Source organism: Trematomus bernacchii, unplaced genomic scaffold (assembly GCF_902827165.1).
Source record: "Trematomus bernacchii unplaced genomic scaffold, fTreBer1.1, whole genome shotgun sequence".
Lineage (NCBI taxonomy): Eukaryota > Metazoa > Chordata > Actinopteri > Perciformes > Nototheniidae > Trematomus > Trematomus bernacchii.
In genome coordinates, this window is record NW_022988043.1 from 17,345,294 (window position 1) to 17,364,935 (window position 19,642).

Sequence of the window (19,642 nt, forward strand, 5' to 3'; positions counted from 1 at the left end):
CCACCTCTCCTGCTCACCCCCGCGTTTCGCCAACAACAACAACAATGGCGGATCACAGGGTTGCTGCTGTGCTCCAGACGCTACTGACCATGATACAGATGTTAGTGCAACAACTACGGTGCTTCTACGAAAACCACAAGCAACAAGTGGACATGGAGAACAACATAAACTACATGTTGCTAAATCCACCGCGGAGAACAACCAGAAGGGCGACCAGGAGAAAGTTTTGGGTAAGACCGGGCAGAACTAGCAGTTGATGGGACAATTTTGTCAATGGCGTTGTCGTGGATGATGAATGGAGGGAGAACTTCCGCATATCCAAAGCCTCTGTCGAAAAGAAAAGAAAACAACGAACATGAGGGCACCAATTGATCCACTGAGAAGGGTTGCGTTAGTACTTTATTACCTGAGCGACGAGGGAAGGCTACGGAAGACTGCTAACGCCTTCAGAGTTTCCCGCCCGGCTTTGTCCCTCATTATTAGCGAGACATGCAGAGCGATCTCCATCCACCTGGGTCCAAAATACATCAAGCTGCCTTTTACTGAGCCCGAGACCGCGGATCTGGTTGAGGGGTTCCATCGTGCACATCGCATGCCACAATGTTTAGGAGCAGTGGACGGAACCCACATCGAAATCAAGCAGCCATCTACCGACTCCACTAACTACATCAACAGGAAAGGCAAATATTCCCTTAATGTACAGGCTGTCTGTGATTACAAGTACCGATTCATGGATGTCGTGGTAAAGTGGCCTGGGAGTGTGCATGATGCACAGGTCTTTGCTAATTCAAAGCTAAACATGTACTTGAAAACTGGAAAGATCCCTGCTCTGAGAAAACAGATTGTGGACGAAGAGGAGGCCATACCAATTTATCTTCTTGGTGATCCTGCCTACCCGCTGCTGCTGTACCTGATGAAGGAATATGCATCCGGTGGCTCCACAGTTCAGGAACAGTACTTTGGGCTATCTTTGTGTAGATGTGATTGTCATTGAGTGTGCTTGTGGTCGCGTCAAGGCCAGATTTGCTGCACTTAGAAGGCCTATGGACATAAACATGGATGACCTGCCCCATGTAATTTACTCCTGCTTTGTCCTCCACAATTGTTGTGAGGCCAGTAAGGAGGCTGTGGATGATAACTCTGTGTTGGGAACAATTCAAGAGAGAGAGGAGAGTGCTTATGGCGTACATTGACCCTTAGGACTACATGAAAGACAGACTGTTATTTTTTTAGAAGGTTTTTATTAAGATCTGATAAACATTATTTGTTACATTCCCTGTCCTCACTGTGCAGCTCCTTCAGCGACAGGCTGCTGCAGCCCCGCTGTACAATATACATATACCTGGCTGCTAAATCCTAAGGACTGTTACAGGATATTTTGTATTATATCATACCTTTTTTGTAGTACTTTTTAATGCATGTAACATATGTAACACTAAGCAAATAAATATGTGATTCTCCAATGTTCAAAGTGTGAAATTAAAAATAAAATTGGCTGCAACCACTTCCAGACTTTCTTTGAACATAAAGTGCAACAAATGTGCAAACGCAGTATCATATATATATATATATTTATACTTTCCCATAAGGACCCAACGTGACACGGGTGTCACATGAATTTTAAATGTTCTGGAAAGTTCCTTTTACAGCTTTAGCCTTTATTGTATCTCAAGAAGTCCCTAAGTGACACACCCTGAACAGTCTGGTGGGTCATGGTCCAGGTCATGTGATTTTGTGTTCCCATAACAACATGTCCATGTGCCAGGCTAACACATGTGACCGAACTAGCTACATTTGAAGCTTGTTTTTTTGTTGCTAAAGGTAAAATTCAAGCCAATGCTTACATAACATGTCCTTTATTACATTTAACCTGTTGTGGTAACATTTCTTGATCAAATTGATATGAAACAAATGAGACAAACATTGCTGTGACACTGGTGTCACATCGGGACTTTAACCCTAAACTTTCACAGTAAACCCGGAGTGACATATATGCACAATCAGAAATATGATTATGATCTGCTCAGTTAATTTAGCTGATTCAATAATATTTATTTAATATATTCTTTATTCTTCAATTCAAAGAATGTTCAAACTAATTTAAACCAAAAAATCATCCTCATTAATAAAGTTATATATAAGTTGTTTTACCATTAAAGCCCAATGTGACATATATGTCACAGTTCACATATTTGACACTAGGGGGGTTACTTGGTGTGGTCTATTTAGTCTAAATTATGTTTACAAGGTGAAAAGGACTTACAGCCTCCCACACAGTGCAATAGATATCTCACTGACTGTAATGAGGGAGAAGGAAAGAGAGTGAGGAGAGTGCTTGCGGAGTACATTGACCCTTACATGAAAGACAAGACTGTTATTTTTTTGCAAGGTTTTTATTAAGAACATTATTTGTTGTAAGAGCTACAAGGTGTACACAGTAAAAAGAAATAAAACACCTTTGCTAGCTACAAAATAATCATACAAAATGTGATTCTCCAATGTTCAAAGTGTGGAGTTAAAAATAAAAATGTTTCCAGACTTCCTTTGAACATAAAGTGCAAAAAAACAAAAAACTGAAGCCCACTGCTTTATCAGTCCTCCTGAAACAGTGACTGCCTGAATGAAAAAGAAGAAGTTTGCTGTGGGGTGTCAGGGGTCATCGTTTGCGTGTGTGGTCAAGAGGGGTTTGCTCTGTGTAGAGGGGTTTGCTCTGTGTAGAGGGGTTTGCTCTGTGTAGAGGGGTTTGCTCTGTGTAGACGGGTGTAGAGGGGTTTGCTCTGTGTAGAGGGGTTTGCTCTGTGTAGAGGGGTTTGCTCTGTGTAGAGGGGTTTGCTCTGTGTAGAGGGGTTTGCTCTGTGTAGGCCAGTGTAGCCGGGTGTGGCCTTCTAGGCATGAATGGGGGGTCCTGGAAGTGTATATATCCACCGCTGCTACTGTGGGGGGGTGCATGCATTAATTCCCTGATCAGGGAAAGGCCACCCTGAATAGTGCTGTTAATGTTGTCCATGGTGGTATTCATCCGATCCATGCTGGCTGCGTTGTGGCTGGATGTTTGCTCCATTAGGTCCAACATCCTCTTTTTTATTTTGAGGTCTTCCTGCACTGCATGGTCAGCTGGAAGGTGTCTCTTCATGCGGTCACTTCTGTGGCCGTTCAGCTGCGCCTAGAATAAACCAGAGAATGTTTTTATTATTACACAATAGGACCATAGCCACCAGATAACATAAGACCAAAGGCATGTTGTGAAATAGCTCTCAATACATTTTACAAATACAACAGCTCTCAATACTTTCTAATTTTACAAAGCTTAAACAGGTTCAGTTTTTCTGTGGAAGGTACTGCATCATAGTATATAGCAAGTCCGTTAAGCTTGAAATCATGAACATACCTGGAGCAGATCCCTGCGATACCTTACGGCCCGTCCACACAGCAGCGTTAAAAAAATCTTTCAACGCTTCTGCCCATTCACTTTGAATGGGGTGACGTCACTCTGCCTCACTTTTCGCCGAACTGCATTGTGGGAAGCAAAGCGGAGATTTCCAGGCATCTCAGGCTTCAAAAGTTGAGCAATGTTCAACTTTTGAAGCTGAGGTGGAAGCATCAGCCAATCAAATCCCGTTTATGCAAATCTGACAGTACAAGCGCTAGCCAATCAAACCGCGGGAGAGACATACCGCAGGTCATTTCCTCATATTCCAAGAAATGGAGGAGAAATTAATTATAGCGGTAGGGAATCACCCGGTGCTTTATGACCAGTCCCTATTTACCTACCGGGATACAAACCGGAGCAGCCAGGCATGGAGGGAGGTGGCAGAGACAGTGGTAGGTTTTCGCCTGTTTGGGGAGTTTATATCCAGTTTACTTCGGGCTTTTTTGCTTTGTATGTCGGGGGCGGGAGATTCATGTGATTGGTTGTTGGTCGCGTTGCTCGCAAAAAATCCCCAAGCTTCAGATACGCCCACCTCCAAGATTTTTTTAACGCTGCTGTGTACCATTACAACCGCAGCAGTTGGCAGACTTCCGTTGGATTCACTCGACTCTGGCGAATCGTTGGAACGCTCCAAACTCAGGGAAGAACTTGGTCCGGGCGACGACTCTTCCAAGTCGAGCAAGTCCCTCGTCTCGATGCCGGAGCTATGGGGGCGCGTAGCAGGCGAGCCACCCCAGATCTCTTCACACAGCTCGAAGAACATGTACATAACACGTCCTTGGCCACTCCGACGCCCAAGGTCCACCGCTTGCCTGTACTACGAATTTGCTTTAGCTTCGCGGTAAGCTGGCCCTGTGTAATGGAGTTCTTGTCGTGAGGGAAATCCTTCTCTGTCGGGGTCCTCGGATACTGCGCCTGAAATAAGTCCCCTATCTCGCTATATTTTGGCTTGCAGGACTCCCAGTCAACATTCTCCTGTATTTTGGTAGTTTTGTAGTCTAGTGTGACATGTAGCAGAAGTCCTACCTCATCGTCAGTCCACGAAAATACCTCCTTTCTTGCGTGAATATCAGCCATCTTCTACCTTGTTTGTTTGTTTGTTTGTGCCTTACACATGCGGGGGATCTTATACTCGCTGCTTTTGGTGTATTTTGTGGCGGAAGTACAGCGCCAGTTACAGGCCCGGCATATGTACTACAGCGTGTCCAGCGCTTTCGAGCAGTCTTGCGTGGAAGTACAGCGCCAGTTCCAGGCCCGGCATATGTACTACAGCTTTTCCAGCGGTCTCGTGTGAATGGACACGTTAAATCAATCGAATGCATGTGAACGGAATACTTTTTTGAAAACGCATACGGTGCGTAAACGCAAACGTTCCCGTGTAAATGGGGTCTAAAGCTGCAGTTTTTGTGTTTAAAAACGTTTTGCCTTTGCACACATGGATACCGTATGCCACCTAGGGGCCTGGAGGCAAGCATTTTCATGGGCATGGTCCTTCTCATTTGACCTTTGATAGCACTGATTGTGGGGCAATGTTGGGAATTAGTAAGCAGCACAATTACATAAAAAATATGTTTTGATTTAGTATAGCACCTTTCACAGAAATAAAATTCACAAAGTGCTTCACAAGGAAAACAAAGTTCAAAATAAGACCACAGAAACATTAATACAATAAAAACATGTGCCAGAATTTAAGGTCAACATGAAAATAAAACACAGACAACGAAGAGTCCCAAAAGGAACAAACAGAAGAACATAACACATCACACACTTCTCAAGGAGATACAAAGGAACAATTAAAAAGATTGGTCTTCAGTAGTTTTTTTTAATGCTTCTACAGCGACAGCAGACCGAATGTCTACAGGAAGAGAGTCCCAAAGTATTGGAGCCACTACTTGAAAGGCACGTCACCTTTAGTTTTCAAACGATAATATGGGACAGCCAGTAGGCCCTGGTCTGAAGACCTAAGTGACCTACTGGCGAAGGTCACACACTGTATGTACTATGGTGCGTTTCCATGCAGGGCTTTATAGGTAATAACAAGAATGTCAAAGTGAGTTCTAAAACGGGTGGGGAGCCATGTAATGATCTTAGAATGGGTGTAATGTGAGTCATCCTGATGGACCTGCATGGTTAACAGCCTTGCAGCAGCAATCTGGACCATTTGTAGACGTTTCAGAGATGACTTGCTGAGACACGTGAAAATGGAGTTACACTAATCCAGCCGGGATGATATGAAAGCACCATTGATCATTTCAAGCTCCACTGGATGAACAAAACACAGACTGTAAAAACCAGCATCAGAATACTTCATTTATCCTCTGGGAAATTGGGTTTATGGACTGTTGCCAGAATAAACAGTATAAATTATGCTAAGGATACATTTCCTTTTTCTTTTTAAACTGGAGTGTGTCATAAAAGTGTTTATCAATACCACCCAGACCTACCCTTTATGATGATGACCTAATGTGATATAAAGATTACAGTGTCCTTTGTAAAGCACTCTCAAAAAACCCTTTCTTGGACCCAGAGTGGACGTGATATCAGAGCATAAAAAGTGCATAGTAGCTGTCACCGCTTCAGAGACACACGGTGAAGCTGCCTGCGTAATACATAATCAATGTATGCCTGCATAGTGTATAGTACTTTCCATATACCATGGACCAAACCTTTTATCTTTGTTCATTCTCACTTCACCAACGCCTTTGTTAAGAAAAATATCATCATAATCATTATTTTCTCTCCCCACTAGGAGTGGCACAGATAGAAAAAGGTCAGTGTGTGCTCATTTTTTTACGTGCAGCAACCAATCCATCAATTTCACATTGACAACTGGAGCAATAGTAATAGATGGAAAGATCAGCAGGTGACTCCTGCACGCTAAGGAAGCCAGCAGACAATATGATATATTGTGCTGTTCCCTGCAGGATAGCTCTGTAATTGAACTGAGTTCAAAGCTGCATTAAAACATTTTACCTACGGGATTAAAGCCTCTCAACGATTGATTGTTGCCGGCACTCACATCACAGTGTGTTGTTTGTTGATGCCTGCAATCTGTGTGTCTAGTGCCTCACAATTCTGAATTGTATATAGAGAACATCACCTGTTTTCACCTGTCGTGCCTTATGGGGCTTCTCCTTGCATTCAGATGAAATGTGCAATGCACATCCAATCGGCAAAGATGCTAACCTATGTAGAATATTCAAAGAGCCTTCAGATTTCATTTATATAGCCCAATATCACAAATTATACATGTGTGATATTGGGGGCGTTACAGTCTTTGAAGAACACAAAACCAGCTGTTGTTAGACCATTGCAGAGTTATCCCCAAAGAAAACCCCACAGTTAACGCGGAATGAATTCAATCAGAGGAACGATGCTTCTCCAAGGACAAACAGACTTTATATGTTACAGTTTGTTACTGAACAAACATCTTAATAAAATTGGAACACAGACAAAATGATGTTTGTATTTTTTGTATTTATTTATAGAAGGACCATGCATACAAAAACATTCATCTCCGCAAAGAGAAGAGATGCAATATGCCAGATTATAGCTAATAGCTAATTTCCATCTGTGGTCCTCAGGCAGGTTCATAACAATCAATAAACAAATAATAACATTGCATGATCTCTATCAGTCAAACCATTTTAAAACCTGATTTAAGTACAGCTCAATAAATTAATACATAGTACACTTGAAATACACTTACATATAATGTGATAATGTGAATATCAATAAAAAAGGAGGATCCAGGTCCTGCCAAAAAAAGCCAGAAGCATGATCCAGATGTATCATTTGATAATGAGAACCTGCAATGGAGACGGGTTAAATTGCCCAAACTAATGTTAATAATAATTCAGTCATCCAGCTCACCGGTTTCTTTGATATGTTTATTAGAAGCAGCATATAGTTTGAGTTTGGCATCTCGGCTCGTGCCTCATGACTCCATAGATTTACATAGAATATTGAGTGATGATTAGATATATATCCCCCCGAGCTTACAGGTGGATGCTGGGGTGGTGCTGGGGCGGGGGGGGCAGCAGTAGCATTAGCGAGGTAAAGGCAGGCAGATCTGGCAGCTTAAATAGAGCAGCAAGTTTAGCAGAATGTGTTTGGTTGGTTGTAAGAGAGACAAGGGCGTCACGTGTTAATGTATCATTGGTGCTCGAGATCACTGCCTGAACTAGTTTGCAGGCTTCGCCCCATTTATGAGGGCTCGACCTGTATTAACAATACATATTTTTGTATTCACGTAAAAAAATACTACAAATATATAAATATAGTGGATAAAAGAATAGATTGCTGAATTGATTTGTTTTAATGCCTATTTTCCAACCATTTGTTTTGCAGTTTGATGAAGGGGGATTTAATGATATATACTTTAGCTACCGTGTTTCGTCACCTACAAGCTGGGCTTTATTGGGAGGCGTAAGCCAAGAGCGGCTGCCTCTGTTGAAAATCAATCAAATATGACAATTCCCACACCGAGCAGCCTCGGTTATTCAGGACATAAAGACATGATTGTCTTCATGGCTTTTCGTAGGACTCCACTCGACAAGGGCTAAATTAATTCCATGCTGTCTGGGGGAAAAACATCTTCTCTGTTTATAAGTGCAGAGCCATCCTGTAAGCAAGCTGTCATTAAGCCTCTCTGTTTGAGTGTGACATGTTTTGAAATTGAACAATTTCCCCAGGCTGGAATAAACAAACAATTGACCAAACATCACCCCATGGACAGTGAGCAGATAATAAGAGTTTGATGGAAAGGTTGATGGTAAAGGTGGGATGGAAATACCAGTTCTGCCGTTCATAAATAGCAAATCTAATCCATCAAACAGAATAACAAACAACAGCTTTTCCCCTTGCTTTACTGCAGATCCGTTGTCATGGTAGTGCACCTACATTTCCTAAACCTGCAGTAGCTCTACTTACACACATTATGCAGGTAATTACCACTTTCGCTTCTTTCTTATCACACAATGGAGACGTCCTATTGAAAAAAACAAAAATGTTTTAGTCTTTGTCCGGCTCAAATCTTATTATTATGTCAGAAATACTTTCAAAAACTTCACAAAATGATATTCCTTTAGAAAGCACAACTGCATGATGAACAACCTAGTATGGATTGGGCTCGGCAACAATTTGTTGTGATAATTTATGTTTCAACGGAATCATATTGTGATAAAATCATACATCAAGACATCCGGATACACAATTGCGTCATCTAAATTGATGATAATAAGCACACATTAAATCAAAATTCTCAGAAAATCCAATTAAACCCACGTAAATCTAATTATATGGCTAACCTAACTACTCTGTATTTGCATGTACAGTAAACATGGTCAATGTATAGTTAGATTTAATTTCTTTAATTTCACTAGAAACAGTTCAATTTGCAATTATGTTCTACAGACATATTGCCCAGCCCTTTGTGTAGAGTTTCAAAGTCCCAAGTCATTTCAAATGTTAAGGCTTCGAGGGTCTACTCATTATTATTTTCTACACTTGCTTGGATGAATATAAAACTCCCCTAGCATGAGATGATCAAATGTCTTATCCTAAAAAGATTGAGGTCAGTGAAAAGACTTTGAATAGATAATCACAACGAAATAATTCAACTGTGGCTTAAGATAATGTAAGTAGGAAATGTCCAACAACTACCATAATATGCTGATATGTAAACCACTGGAGAAGCTTCATTTTGAGAAATGTATTAATTTATCACAAAATACATTCCCTTTCAGATGATGTGTCAATTTGGGGTCAACTTCAGCAGCCATAGAGCAGTGCTTTATTTTGAAATGTTCTGATTTGCATCTGGGTTGCTTTCCCCCCCCTCCCCCCGAGTTAAAACAATGTCTGATATACTCTTATTATATTTCTATAAATGTAAATGACATAACGGCGACATAACAAAGTTATCATCCACACATTTTACAATACATGTATTTTTATATATGTACTGGGATAGTTGTAATGTTCATTGTTAATATTCAGCCTTGGGAAAATCAGCGCTTAGCTAAACATGTAGCTACAAAATCTGATAATGTTGGCTACATGCTCACTATCAGTATATCATAGTGTCTAACTCATCAAATCTCTGTATCCTATGGCTAGCCTGTGGCTATTTTTAAATGTGCTTTTCTCCTAACTGAGATCATATAGTTCTCTTATACTTCTGACAAAACATTAAAAAAGAACAGGGAGAAACGTATATTTATATTTAATTACAACCAGGGATAGATTAAAAAAAAAGGGCATAGACAATAAATGGTTTGTGTGGGATAAGCTTTCTCTTCATGCTGCAGGTATGCAAGGTGTTTGTTTTCCAATTTAAAGCCTCTGTATTTTCTCTGCTTTAAGGCGAAAAGGTGGCAAAAAGTGTATTTACGCCTCAAAATTGCACAGTTTTCTTAACTTCCAATATCATCTGTCTTTCTACAACCCTTATGGCTTTTCAAAAGGATGGACTTCTGTCAGCCTTTAATCTGGCGTCACTCTTTTATCTGGCTATCATCATTGTCTCAACTATATTTGTTTCAGACAGAGCAGGGACCCTTTTTTTAAACAAACCAATTAATCTCTGTAATAATATGTTGGATTCAGACTACAGTAGTTGTACATTTTTTGGGACATTCACATTTTTGTAAACAACAACAACATTTATTTTGTGACCCTTTGCGGTAACACTGAGGACCGGATAAGGAAACATGGCCCGATAATAAAAACCCATTTTTACTTCATTATTTTCCCTAAAATATGCATTTAAACATGTCATCTCCTATATTTGACACATTTTGTTGGCTTGTGTTTTGTCGTGGCTTGACTTTTTTTTTTTACATCTGTCCTCCTTCAGTCTGTGTCTCCACTCTGTTTCTCTGAATACCATCATTCTCTCACCCATACTTCTTTTTTTAAATCACCATCAACACTATTAATAAACCTCATTCTCATTCTCTCGGTGTCTTCCACTACTTCCTTCTATTCTTACAAATCTGAATTTCCAACATTTTGTATCCTGTTTTTAATTTCGTTTTTGGTAAACCCACAGAGGGTTGATTAGAGGGTAAATGGTTTTATGAAGTTTAATTTAGACTACAGACTCCCAGAACAGTGATCAATAGGCGCGTTCACACCAGAGTACTTTTCCCGTTTAGTTCCGATAGTGCCTGGAATGTTGCGTTCTCACCAAAAAGAGTACTTAGTTCCGAGAACTTTTACCCCCATTTTTAGTGCCTGCTAGAGAGGTGGTACTATCCTGGGGAGAAAAAAGTACACATTTTGATTGGCTGGGCGAATTGCAAGCCACGCCCCGTAAAACTCTGAAAAGTTTTGTGAAGCCGCCATTGTATTTGCTGGCATTTGCATTATTGGCATTAGCATTAGCCCCACGCACCAACGGAGAGAGAATTACTTATGGCAACACAACAAAAAACATGGGAGCGGTGGAGTGATGAGGAGGTGTCGGCGTTCTGGCGATTTACTCGGAAGGCTTCAGTAGAAGCTGCTGGGAGTCCCAGCAGCTTCTACTGAAGCCAGTCCCCAACTCCGGGGACTTCCAGCCGGGAACTTCGGGTGGCAGTATACGCCGTGAAGTGGTTTGCGGCCTGCCAGTAAACCCAAAGCAGAAGAAGAAGAAGTGACATCAGCGGCTTCATTTGCGTAATCTTCCCTCAGGGAACTTATTCTGGTGTGAACGCGATCTGTACTTAGTTCCATGGGGTGCTAGCACTAAGTGCTGGCACTAAAGCCCCGGCCACACGAGGACGATAACGCAAACGGACCGCAATCGTTATCAAAAAAGTCTTCCGTCCACACGCAACAGGCACCAGAAACGTGTCCGTTCACTCGAGACCGCTCGAAAGCGCTGGAGACGCTGTAGTACATATGCCAGGCCTGTAAGTGGCGCTGTAGTCCTGCCACAAAAGCAGTGAAGAAGACTTCCCGCGCATGGTTGCCATGGTTGCCCTTCTGTTTATTCTCCGCTGTGGACGCTCTGGCTCTTTTTCTCCCTCCCCGAGGCAAGCGTTTGCTCCTGCTGTAGATCTCTCCGGTAATCCACCAGCAGATGACAAACACCCACCTCTCCGCCTCTTCCAAGGGACGAGGGGACCGTGCGGCAGAGTTTCAGTTAGATTTTTTTTTGCCGGTCAACATGTCCGTTAAAGTTTAAATCTTCCGGACAAAATTAGAAAAGTGCCGGTCAAAGGTCTTCTTTGTTATGTATTGAGCTTTAAAACAAATGAATAACGACTCTATATAATAATATAATAATAAAAAACGGAGCCTCTCTTTTCCTCCCCCCCTCTTCTGACAGCCCAGCAGCTGATCTCTGAGCAGGAGAGGTGGGGAGAGACGGGGCTATTGCTTCAACGTTATCAGGAAATGATCATATAGGCGTAAACACGGAGCCGTTCGCCCCCCCAGAGCGTTTAGTTTGCAGATCTACCCACCTTGGGACCCGTTATTGTTTTCTGTGTTTCCATGTCGGCCTTGTGTGGCCGAACCGAGTGAACTGTAGCAGATACGACCGATATCGTCCTCGTGTGGCCGGGGCTTAAGTTCTTTCTCTTTCATAGTTTTTACAAAATTGACTGATTTTATAGATGATTGCTTTTCCTACAGTATATAATATAGTTTGCAATTTATTTAGTTTCATCCCAAGTTTTTAAACTTTTGTTACAATTACTGGTTACCTTTATAAAAAAGAGTAATTTATAACCAAATCTGAGTATTATAATATACAAATAATGTAACTTGATTACTTTCATTTACTTTGGATTACCTTAATATCAAATGCAAAGCAAAAGATGCAGAGAGAAAATAAATAGCAATGCTTTGGTGTATTAGGTAAGACAACACAACAATGTAAACTTAAAAAAAGAAGAAACTAAGAGTCCCTCAGATATTTAGAATCAAAAATATGTCCTCAGCTCAGCAATTTAAAAAATATGAAAAACATGCCTTTCAATAGGCATATTTGGGTAGTATATTCACCAACAGTGAAACTACTTTAAGAACATATAGGTTCTTCATTTTCATGTATTGTAACATTGTAATGCTGTTTAGAAATGTAACAGTAATCTGATTACATTTTTTTTTTCAGTTACTGTAAGGGAATACAGCTACTCTTTTTTGTATCCTGATTATGTAATCCCGTGACATGTAATCTGTTATTATGGATTAGCCTGGTGGTGAACTGATTTAAGGTCATTGACTCTTAATAGGCATTTTCTTCAATAGGAAATCATTTTAGGTGTAATACATTAATAAAATGGCCATGTTATTGATTTTTTGCAGAAAATCACTCTTGAATAATCCAAATTTCTACAAACAAACCAGAAAAATCGATGATTTAGATCAATTCAAACAGGCCATTATTAGTGGCACTGTGCCAAATGTATTGCACCAGTGCTGTGCAAAAAGCCATACTCCCAACTGACTATCTTTTCCTGGTTTGTATTTGGATAGTGTCTGTATTCATTATGTTGCTGCTCCAGTACGTTTGTAACTGCCTGTAAGCCTCCATATTGTCTCACAATAGCAATTTGGCGACTGACGCCACAGCATGCATAAAGCTAGCAGGAAATAGTCTGAGACCTACAGTAAATTGTGAATTTCAGTTTTAATTAATAATCACGAAGCTGGCAAATGTAAAACGTTTCCTTCCTTCCTTCCATGCTGAATCTCTGCCCCCCCCCCCCCCCCCCCTGCTTTGTTTGTGATATCTGTTTCCTGTTTTGCTGCAGAGTTCATCAAGACATCTATCATGAGACACACGTCTGCACACACAGTAACATGCATGGACAGAAATACACTCACATCTGTCTTACTTTAGATGGCAGAGTACTATTTGGACTTGCAAGTGGTGTCAGTTTTTATTTGCTCCAGTAGAGGTGAATGAAAGTTGTTCTGTAGGGCTCAATGTATTTCGAAACATAACGTTTAAAAAACCCAGCAACGACATTTATATTTTAAAATCATCGTCTTAGTTATACGGCGGAATCAACAGTCGTAAGAGAATATTTATTTGGAAGTCATTTTCCTATCCTATGGAGATAGAAGCGGCTGTCAAGTTGTTTTATAAAGTTTAGGTCACCCCAACAAAACTATGTTTGCCTGAAAAATATTTGGACAACAGCAGAAGTCTCAGAACCTCCAGAGATAAAACAGAAGCTATCTGCATTACTGGATATCAGGAAAGGTTCTGTTTGTCTTCTAAGAGTTATTTTAATTTACATCTTATTTGCACTACATAATGCATATTGTATGAAACGTAAAACAGCTCCTTTTTCAGTCAACAAAACAAGGAGACTACCTGAAACGGATAATTATTTTTCCCAGTATCTGCTCTTGCATGCTGAAAGATTTATTTATTTATTTAGGGCAACTTTGTTGAGGTCAAGGAAAGAGAACTTTCTTCGTTGAATTTTAAGAAGTCAAGTTAAATTCAAGTGTTGACATTTTTGATAAGTGACCAATACAATTACCTAGGACATAACAACCTGTGTGTTGTACTGTACATCCAACAATCCATTTCAACTACCTAGTTTATTTTCCTTCACCCCGAATAAAGGACATGGGTTTGTTAAATATCTGGGTTGCTAAATTGTATTAAAGGTCCCATGTCATGGCCATTTCTACTGATCATAATTCCATTGTTGAGGTCTACTAGAATAGATTTACATTGTGCAATTTTCCAAACTCACATTGGTTTCTCATACAGCATCTCTGTATAGTATGTGTAGTCACTCTCTGTCCTAAACGGCTTGTGGGAGCTCCTGCCCCCCCCCCCTCCCTGTGAGCCCAGTGTGCTCTGATTGGTCAGCTCGCCCACTCTGTTCTGATGAGTCCACCAGCGTTTCAGTGGAACATCAGTGATTATGTGTTACAATGGCGTGTGTTAGCAACCAGAAAATGACACGAGTAATGACAAACAGAAGAGAATGCTGCGTGGGGTCTGGGTGCCGTGTTGGCGGGACGTTGCGCGGCTCGCTGCTGTGAGGAGCGGACAGTGTGAGCTGGGTTCATTTCCTGGTTGCTGCGTGGGGTCTGCGAGACAGCGAGGCATCGCAAATGGACGCGGGAAGGGGGCTGCAGCACCCCCATCTGCGAGACTCCACTCGCACCCGCACCCCCAAACCTATAGTGTAAGCGCGCCACAGTTTTGCCGCTGCGAGGCTCCACTAGCACCCCCCCCCCAGCGCGTCATAGTTTCGCAGCTGAGAGAGTGTGTGTGTGAGGAGCTCCACGGATTGGTCCATTTGGACCAATGGGTCCATTTGGGTATGGTCACGTGACCATACCCAGGAAGAAAAAAATGGAAAAAGAAAAATCTCCAACGAGGCGTTTTGGGGCAGCATAGACAGGTCTTTTCTGTGTTAGAGTTTTACTCGCTACAGGGTGTACTTTGAGGGTTTTTGACTCTGCAGACCGTTTACATGCATAAAAAGCTACATGACACAAGGGGACGAGTAATAACCGGAAAAGCATGACATGGGACCTTTAAAGTTGTAAATAACTTTTCCTGAACATTGTAAAATAGTAAAATTCTTCTCTTATCCAAGTTTTTAAATCAAATCTGAGAAATACAGTGTGAGCTGCCTAAAAGAGGTAAACACAGTCATTGTTTATGGCCAACAGCACAAAGCCGCAAGTTTGGCGTTTTTTCACAGACTCGGGAAGTTTAAACCAGAAAATACAAATGTTACCAACCCAAATCAAATATCTTTGATGTACTGAATAGTTTGGTAAGGTTTAAGTTCTAATATTTAGTTTGAAGTAAAAAACAAAACACAAATCCCAACCATCCAGGAAAGCATACTGGTAGCAGCCTGTCAATCACAAAATGTTGACGCTCTTAAGAATACGCTGCTCTATCATTTATTTGTGGGAACATGACTTACAAAATGAATCATGCTGTTCTGAAGAAAACTTGAACCTAACATTTGAGACTGTATACTTAATATAAATGTTTTAATTAAGTAATAACTCAAGTAAAATATTTGTTTCATATACTTCTATACAATTTGATCCCCGGCTAAAAGATAGAATGCAAGTTTAAAACACATCCGCATTGGCTTCACTTTCCAGAACCCCATACTACAAACCTAAGGACTATTTTTATACATTTTGGAAAGTATTCTCATTGAAATAACCACAATCAGATTTTTCTCATTCAATACATTCTTATAATAACCTCCATCCTTCCTCCCGATGTCTTTCAGGTTATGCTCCAGTCACAGGCATGTGCCACCCAGTCCGGAGCTGCACCCTCAACCATGAAGACGGCTTCTCCTCTGCCTTTGTTGTGGCTCACGAGACCGGACATGTGTAAGTTCAAGGTTCAAGGTTCAAGGTTCTTTATTGTCAATCTGACATAGCTACAGAGTAATTATGCAGTTGAAAATCTTATGTCACAGGCTTCTCCAACAATGCAACATAATAACATAACATAATAACAATAAGAGCAAGAGCAATACAAAAATAATAATAGTTATAAAAATGAAATAAAGTTATGATGTGGAATAGTGCAGTATGAGTCTATATACAAGTTATTGGAATGATATATATATATTAGGTATTAGATACATACTACTGAGTAGCAGTTGAATGTTTGAAGTTGTTTCAACAGTTCAATTTTTTAACAGTCTCACTGCCCGCGGGAAGAAACTGTCTCCGAATCTTCTTGTCCTTGCCAGGATGCTGCGGTAACGTCTGCCAGACGGCAACAGAAAGAACAGTTTGTGGCTGGGGTGATGGGGGTCTTTGATAATCCGTAGTGATTTCTTCCTGAGCCGCTGGGAGTAAAGGTCCTCCATGGATGGCAGCTCCGTCCTGGTGATGTGCTGTGCAGTTTTCACCACCCTCTGTAAAGCCTTACGATCGAGGTCGGTGCAGCTGCCGTACCAGGCCGTCATGCTGCCAGTGAGGATACTCTCTATCGTGCACCTGTAGAAGTTGCAGAGTATCCTGGAATCCATTTTGAACCTCCTCAACCTGCGGAGGAAGAAGAGCCGCTGTCGAGCTTTCTTGGTGATGGTGGTGGTGTGAAGAGACCATGTCAGGTCCTCAGTGATGTGGACCCCAAGGAACCTGAAGCTTTTGACTCTCTCCACCGTAGTCCCATTGATGGCGATGGGGGCGTGTCCCTCTCCCTGCTGCTTCCTGTAGTCCACAATCCAACACACTCTCACTCCCTAAGCGTCCAGGAGCGACGCTTGGTCAGGGTCCCGTGGCGTCCAGTTGTGACGCGCCGAGGCTCCTTCAGCTTCATAAACGGACGCAAAGAGCTTTCAACTGATTGCAATGTATTCCCATCGGCGGCGGTATTTGACGCTTAGGGAAGCACCGCATTCGTTTGTGTCGGAGGCTGTTAAAGGCAATGTGAGCGTCCATTCCCATTGGATAACGGAGAATTGTACACCCGGAAGTAAGTATTCCCCTTACTGTCGATTGATTTGACAGTGATATCTCCACTACTCATCAACTCAAAAACACCAGATTATCCTTGTTATTTAAACGACTTTGATAGGTTTTAGTGTGTGTACAATGCTTTTGTCACGTTTTCCCCTTCAATTCTGAGAAACATGTCGTTATCTATGAGTTTTGGATGGCCGAAGACAATCCTCTGTAGCAACCATAGACTGTATAAAACAATTAAATAATACATTATTCCGAGTGTGCTTGCTTTTCTCTTTGAAAGTCATCACATAACGGCATTGTAATACACGTTTCGGCTGCATTAAATATGACATATCTGCCGTAGTTAACTCTATTTATAGAGCCCTGATGACAAGACTTCTAGACAAACAGGAACTGCCGCCAAAACTGAAAACTTGACGTGGATCTTAAATATATAAGCAATTAAACAACATCTTACATTTCTTTTCACACAATACGTCTCCTTGCAGTATCAACACTAATTCGGCTGACTTTTATATTTGATCCAATTGGTAGATAGGCTGTATTTACACCATAACGGTGCACAGCTGATAGAAAGGGACACCTACTGGTTAAAGCACGTTATTGCATTTTATAATTTTATTATTAGATATTAATAGGAGGATGTGCAAAACAGACAAACTAATAAGGCTTTATTTAAACATTAAAGAATACTTTAGGTTAAGGTCTTCTTTTGAATAAGAAAAAAGCTTTGGGGGTATAGAAGATGAATATGGAGGGATGAAACCCTCTTTGATGGTCACACATGCAGAGCACACAGCACACACAGTGAAATTTGTATCTACAGATAAATATTAAGCCTGACAAAGTACTTAACGTCTAATATATTACTTTCCTGCAATGTTAACTATGTTTAAGCACTTATTTTAACTGATATTATACATATGTATTATACTCTTATAAGATGTATGTAGATAGTATAAGAAATGTGCAGAATATGACAGTTTAATGGTGGAGGTATACACACATATTGATAGATGTCTTGTAATGCACTGTTGAGGAACCTGCGACCCAAGTTTTTCATTCATTGCATAACAACACCGTAGTTGTGTATATGATGTCAATAAACCTTAGAAAATCGTGAAATCTTGAATGGGATGTGCAAAATAGTCATTATATACAGTCTTTAATTAACTATTAGTAGAGAATAACGACGAGTAAACAATATACTTTATAGGGATCCTATTCATATCTAATAATAAAATTATAAAATGCAATAACGTGCTTTAACCAGTAGGTGTCCCTTTCTATCAGCTGTGCACCGTTATGGCGTAAATACAGCCTATCTACCAATTGGATCAAATATAAAAGACAGCCGAATTAGTGTTGATACTGCAAGGAGACGTATTGTGTGAAAAGAAATGTAAGATGTTGTTTAATTGCTTATATATTTAAGATCCACGTCAAGTTTTCAGTTTTGGCGGCAGTTCCTGTTTGTCTAGAAGTCTTGTCATCAGGGCTCTATAAATAGAGTTAACTACGGCAGATATGTCATATTTAATTCAGCCGAAACATGTATTACAATGCCGTTATGTGATGACTTTCAAAGAGAAAAGCAAGCACACTCGGAATAATGTATTATTTAATTGTTTTATACAGTCTATGGTTGCTACAGAGGATTGTGGGTAATGTAATGTCTTCGGCCATCCAAAACTCATAGAAAACGACTTGTTTCTCAGAATTGAAGGGGAAAACGTGACAAAAGCATTGTACACACACTAAAACCTATCAAAGTCGTTTAATTAACAAGGATAATCTGGTGTTTTTGAGTTGATGAGTAGTGGAGATATCACTGTCAAATCAATCGACAGTAAGGGGAATACTTACTTCCGGGTGTACAATTCTCCGTTATCCAATGGGAATGGACGCTCACATTGCCTTTAACAGCCTCCGACACAAACGAATGCGGTGCTTCCCTAAGCGTCAAATACCGCCGCCGATGGGAATACATTGCAATCAGTTGAAAGCTCTTTGCGTCCGTTTATGAAGCTGAAGGAGCCTCGGCGCGTCACAACTGGACGCCACGGGACCCTGACCAAGCGTCGCTCCTGGACGCTTAGGGAGTGAGAGTGTGTTGCACAATCAGCTCCTTTGTTTTGCTGATGTTGAGATGGAGGTTGTTCTCCTGGCACCAAGATGTCAGGTTTTCGACCTCCTCTCTGTACGCCGTCTCGTCATCGTCTGTGATCTGGCCGATGACGGTCGTGTCATCAGCAAACTTCACGATGGTGTTGGAGCTGTGTGTGGCCACGCAGTCGTGGGTGAACAGGGAGTAGAGGAGAGGGCTGAGCACGCAGCCTTGAGGGGCACCGGTGTTGAGAATCAGGGTGGAGGATGTGATATTTCCCACCCGCACTGCCTGGGGTCTGCCCGTCAGGAAGTTCAGGATCCAGTCACAGAGGGCGCTGTTGAGCCCGAGGTCTCTGAGCTTGATGGCCAGCTTGGAGGGCACAATGGTGTTGAATGCTGAACTGTAGTCAATGAACAGCATTCTCACATATGTGTTCCTGTTCTTCGGGTCCAGGTGTGAGAGGGCAGTGTGGAGGGTGAGGGCTATGGCGTCGTCTGTGGACCTGTTTGCTCTGTAGGCAAACTGCAGGGGGTCCAGAGATTCAGGGAGGGAGGAGGTGATGAATAATTTGACTAACCGCTCAAAGCACTTCATTATGATGGAGGTGAGTGCTACTGGGCGGTAGTCGTTGGGGCAGGTGATGATTGTCTTTTTGGGGACAGGAATGATGGTGG

At 41.4% G+C, this 19,642-nt stretch overlaps 1 protein-coding gene across 1 annotated transcript in view; it reads left to right on the forward strand.

Moving 5' to 3' along the window:
• Nucleotides 1-19,642, forward strand: part of LOC117472599 (A disintegrin and metalloproteinase with thrombospondin motifs 3-like) — a 102,465-nt gene that overhangs the window by 14,556 nt on the left and 68,267 nt on the right. Inside the window, exon 3 of the mRNA XM_034117896.1 lies at nt 15,661-15,766. Within this exon, the coding sequence (XP_033973787.1) occupies nt 15,661-15,766 (106 nt within the window). The remainder of the gene's footprint in view (nt 1-15,660; nt 15,767-19,642) is intronic.